This window comes from Boleophthalmus pectinirostris, unplaced genomic scaffold (assembly GCF_026225935.1).
Source record: "Boleophthalmus pectinirostris isolate CB_2022bp ecotype Guang Dong unplaced genomic scaffold, ASM2622593v1 HiC_scaffold_1203, whole genome shotgun sequence".
NCBI lineage: Eukaryota > Metazoa > Chordata > Actinopteri > Gobiiformes > Gobiidae > Boleophthalmus > Boleophthalmus pectinirostris.
The window spans coordinates 1873-7376 of NW_026571020.1; the positions used below are offsets into that span (position 1 = coordinate 1873).

General features: G+C 38.1%; 1 protein-coding gene across 2 annotated transcripts; it reads left to right on the forward strand.

The window, feature by feature from the left end:
• Positions 1-924: 924 nt before the first annotated feature.
• On the forward strand, positions 925-5245 carry LOC110174141 (cytosolic purine 5'-nucleotidase-like). 2 transcript variants are annotated; one of them, XM_055149074.1, is made up of 16 exons: positions 925-1074; positions 1156-1273; positions 1392-1487; positions 1878-1969; positions 2256-2313; positions 2425-2518; positions 2621-2674; positions 2747-2830; positions 2902-2937; positions 3009-3116; positions 3190-3256; positions 3373-3543; positions 3621-3672; positions 3845-3896; positions 4048-4224; positions 4286-5245. In XM_055149074.1, exons 1-16 carry the CDS (start codon positions 1056-1058, stop codon positions 4298-4300), a joined length of 1293 nt encoding a protein of 430 aa, XP_055005049.1. In that variant the 5' UTR covers positions 925-1055; the 3' UTR covers positions 4301-5245. The 2 variants fall into 2 exon arrangements, with proteins under 2 accessions (XP_055005049.1, XP_055005048.1); XM_055149073.1 differs by having other exon boundaries at positions 4301-5245.
• Positions 5246-5504: the final 259 nt, after the last annotated feature.

Genomic DNA, 5504 nt, shown 5'->3' on the forward strand with positions numbered 1-5504 from the left:
GTGAGTTGACAGTAGCTCAATGTCGAGGCCCCACCCCCCACCCCCGGTAAGCTGTCTGGGTTTTCACAAACGGAAATATGGTCACCCTACTGTTAACCCCGTTAGTGGTGCATAACATACGTCACAATCAAATAGCAGCAATTGGTTAAATAAAAAAAGGACCCACCTACTGTCGAGCAAACAAATTCTAATGCTGTGAGGTCAAACGGTTTCTACGAAACAATAACAACGGTATTTTTTTCTACGATAACAAATACCATCACAAAACGAACTGCATACAAGACAAATAAATGCATTTTTCTAAACTTATTGTTCCATACAAAACTCATTTGACACTAATCAATCAGTTTATTTTGAATAGTTTTAAGTTGTGGGAGTAGGTTTTCATTTGAACTTTGACATATTTTATTACTGTAATTATTAATCCTTTATCTGTTTTATGACTCATTTAAAAATTCAACAAATGACGGACTGCAATTTGTTAGATTTTGCTTTGACTCTCCGTTCCATGAGCTATGCCATTTTAAATAGTCTATTTGCGTCAATCAAAATGCCTCTCCTTAATCTACTTTAACCTTGTAATTTCATGGTTCACCAAATGTGAATTCCTCTGCCGTCCTTTTTGTAATTGGTAGGAAAAAGGTTGTACTTTCCCCAAATCCAATCTCTTTCTGTGATGGCCATTTTGTCTCGCAAGTAAAAACAATCTGACCTTCAGCCACGTCTTTTGCTTCCCTCGTGCTTTGCTTTTGTGCAGTGTCCTTGTTTATTCCACCACATAAATTGCTGTTCCTTGTTAAAAGTGTGCCGTTATTAGTAAGTGCAGCAGAGGTGAGCTCTGACTTCATTGTGTCAGAGATGTGAGGTCTACTGAGCACGCTCACTAACTTCACTTCTCACTGTTGATGCTTTTAGAGGCTATGGTATTGATTAACTGCTGTTACAAACTCTTGCTTGCTGCAAATACATGGTGTGTGTTGTAATGTGTGATTGGTCACAGGATCTTTGTGAACAGAAGCCTGACACTAGAAAACATCAAATGCTATGGGTTTGATATGGACTACACATTGGCAAGTATGCAAAATAAAGCAAAAGTATACTATTGTATTTTAATACCACTTGTATGGGTTGTAATAAATGTTTTCGCTTCAACAGTTTACAAATCACCTGACTTTGAGAACATGTGCTTTGAGATGATCAGAGACCGACTGGTTTGTATGGGTTACCCTCATGATCTACTGCGCTACACCTATGACCCCAGCTTTCCCACAAGGTACTTTGCAATCTCACAAACACAAACACTGGAGTACTGCAAGATGTTTTTTTTTTTTTTTTTTTTTTTTTTAATACAACTGATAATTAGGTCTTATAATTATTGTTTTTTCCACCAGAGGTTTGGTGATTGACACAACATTTGGCAATCTCCTCAAGGTGGATTCAAATGGGAATATTCTGGTCAGCTCTCATGGCTTCTACTTTCTCAAAGGGTAAATGAGCATATCACAGTTTAAAATGGTTGCATTGTATTTTTATACAAATTAGTGTAATGTAAACTAAGGAAATCTGGGTATGGTTGGTACTTGGAAGGAAGACCACTGGGAATACCAGGTGCCACAGTGAGCCAGCAGTTTTAGTGCTCTAATGGAAACTCTTGTTGTCTTGGGTCTTGCAAGACACTGGAATGAATGTGGAGTGTTGTCGTAGGGGTCAATAGCGCTGATTGGCAGCCTGTCTATGGCAGGACAGCTGTGGCTCCAACAGTATCTTAAAACTATCAAGTGTGGACTGAATGAGCAATGCACTGTTAAGGCTCTATTGTGTACAATAAATGCTATAATAATAATAATAATAATAATAATAATAATAATGTTTTCCAGGTATGACATTAAAAAATATTATCCCAACAAGTTTATTCAGAGGCATGACACTGATCGCTTCTACAATCTCAGCACTCTCTTCAATCTGTCTGGTAAACTCCAAATTATTTCACAATTTTTATTTTCTTTGCAAATTTGATCCACACTTTTAAAAGTCTGATTGTAATTTGTCTTTAACAAAACATGACTTGATTTTTGACCTTCCATGTAAGAAACTTTCAAATTGAAAAATGAAAATAGAACAAAAGGCTGTTTAAAGTCATAACTCATTTGCTGATAATTGCTCTTACAATAAAATGGTATATTGTATCTAAAATGTTATGGGTCAGCAGTTCAAAAATTGAGTCTCATGTGAATGGCCTGTCCTTAACTCTCCAGAGACTTACATCTACTCCTGCCTCGTGGACTTCTTCACAAGATGCACACGATACGAAAAGTCAGTGAGCTGCTTTTATCTTTGCCTCTTTACACATTGTAAGAAACATAAGTTTGTGAATAATGGACCAAACACCCTGTCTGTCTGTTTTTGGACTGGTGTGAACTGCAGCCTAACCACAGGTTTCCAACATGGTGACCTGATGATGACCTTCAGAAGTATGTATCAGGATGTCCGAGCCGCCATGGATTACATTCATGACAAAGTGATTTTGTACTCTTTATTTTAGAAAGAAAATGAGGGTAAAATATTTCAGCTCTTATGAACAAACAAAACTTATATGATGATGCAATTAACTGAATTTCAGGGTGTCCTTAAGGACAAAACCATTAGGAATTTGGAGAAGTACGTAGAAAAGGATGTGAGTAACTTGTAATTATATCTTAGACATATTTTTCAAGTAGTTTATTTATTTTATTTTATTTTTTTTCAGCCTAATCTGCCATACTTTTTAACAAGAATTAAAGAGGTGGCCAAAGTGTTTCTGGCAACAAACAGTGACTACTGTTACACAGAAGTGAGTTTTCTTTATAAAAGCTGAAATCCATTCTATTTCGAAGTGCTATCTAACCTCCAATGTATGTTCAGGCTATAATGAAATACCTACTAGAAACCACAGTTAAGGTGAGACAATTACAATAATAAGTACCAGTGTTTGATGATAAGCCAACTGCATATTTTGATATTTCTCTTAGCCTGGCAGTCCCATAAAACCTTGGCGCTCCTACTTTGATCTCATTGTTGTGGACACCAGGAAGCCCCAGTTCTTTGGAGATGGGACAGTTCTGAGACAAGTGGACACGGTGTGAAAACAGTTAAATCTATATTAAATATCTGACAAAAGGAATAAATATGATGTTTAATGTGTTCACACAGGACACAGGAAAACTGCGTATTGGAACCTACATAGGGGACCTCCAGCATGGGACTGTGTATTCCGGAGGTACTAAGGGCCATGACTGGATGTATATTGACAATGATTAAAACTAACTTTATTTTACTTCAGTTTGTATCACTCTGTAAAGCAAGTACAGCTGAACTTTTGACTTGTGCCTTTAGGTTCCTCCGACGTAATTTGTGATCTGCTAAATGTCCAGGGGAAGGACATCCTGTATGTTGGAGACCATATCTTTGGAGATATCCTCAGATCCAAGAAGAGACAGGGCTGGAAAACGTTTCTGGTGGTACCTGAGCTGAGTAAGGAGCTGGAGGTGTGGGAGAAGAACAGAGGTAAAAAGGGAACTAAAACTAGAGGATAGCATATTTTCTAAATGTAACGTGTGTGTGTGTGCGTGTGTGTGTGTTAGGTCTGTTTGAGGAGCTCAAGCGCCTGGACATCTTCTTAGCAGAGCTTCACAAGTGAGATTATGAACACTCTAATTAGTTATTTATCCACTTTCTTGTTTAATTGTTACCATTCCACATAATATTGCATTGGTTTCAGAGTGATGAAAGAGTGAATACTGTATTCAGCACAGGATAGCACAACATGATGCCATACTCTAATGTGCTCTTTTTTCTTCATTTAAAGAAACGTGGACAGCACAGATCCAGAGATTCATGCTATTCAGTACAGAATGAAGGTCAGTTTTTTCAGCTTTGACACAAAAAATAGATTTGAAGAATGACTGAAACAACAATACAACTGAAAGCTTTCAAATCCTTTTTGATGCCTGAACACTGTGAACCGGAATTCTGAACGTGTTTCTTGTGTGGTTTACTTGGTGATCTCAGGTGCTGACCTACAGAATGGACATAGCCTACAGTCAGATGGGCAGCCTTCTGCGGAGTGGAGCCAGACAGACCCTCTTTGCCAGTCAACTAATAAGATATGCTGATCTCTACTCTACCAGCTGTATCAACCTACTCTTCTACCCACTCAATTACCTTTTCTTGGCCCCTCCAGTCCTGGTGAGTGCCCCCACCCCGAAGCACACACAGCTCAATCAAAGTACTTAACTTTTCATCACAGTTCTTCTACTCTTAGATGGCCCATGAAATGACCTCTGCAGACAACCCTCCCGACTATTCAGAGCTCTGACCTATATCTTCTCTCTGAGACATCTTGACTCACAGCAACCTACAACATAAACAGAAGAGTCTATTTTATATATATAAAAACAATCAGTCAGCTTAATACAATTACCTCTTGTTCATCAGTGGCATAAAGGTTAACAATGTCTTTGATGCTATTATCCCATTAGTTCAGATGCTAGTAGCTTGAAAGCAGCTCCCTCTGCTGGACATGGGCTCCCATCCAAAACGCACATAGACAATTCAAAGTGACATTTTTTTATTCATTTTAAAGTGGTTTAAATATGACTATTATAATATGTTAAATGTGCTTGCTTAAGATTGATTTACAGATACAATAAAAGATTAATATATTAATATAGAAAACTGGCAAGTAAAGAATTGTATTATTTAATTCGCTTTTAATATTTGTGTTTATTTGTGTTAAAGTCTGTATTAGCCCTTGTACTGCGGTTTGTGTCTTGCCCACCAGATGGCAGTGTATCCCACCAGGGACAATATTCTGCGCTCCAGTGCGAAATGCATGTAAATGTTTCGTTTATAATGCCTCACATACGTTTCTATAAGATGTGTACCGTGTTGAAACATTCTTGTTGTTTTCTCTTGTTGGGCTGTGGGACAGACCCCTGTGCTATCTCCTGTGCCTCAGACAGCCCTGCTCCCTGAGACTAAACTTTATCAGGTCACAGTGCACAGGAATTTGCTGTTTCTAAATCTCTGCCTGCACTCTTCATGGAAAAAAGCATCGTCAGACTAGCAGAGCAGCAAAAAATCAACTATATCAATTTATTATCACTGTCAGTGGAAATCGAAAACTGATTTGGAAGAAAAGTTTAAAGTGTTGATTGCCTCCATACTAGAACTGCACCATTCATTAAAGTGATATTTTGGTCAAATATTTGAGGAAGTAAACTACTGTGTACATGCGGGTGTGTAAATCTGATGCGTGGATGAATGCAGGTCAGGCTGAAAGGATGTACCCCTTCCATACACTGCCACCTCCTCCGGTTTCCAGGATGATTTCATTTCCTCAATTAAGACTATTTTAGCCCTTCTCTCACTGTGTTGTTCACCTGGATTAATCGTTGCTAGTTTCTTGTCTAATTTTTAAGAGTAGCTCCACCTTAGGAACTGAGTGATGGACCAATGTTGGAAAT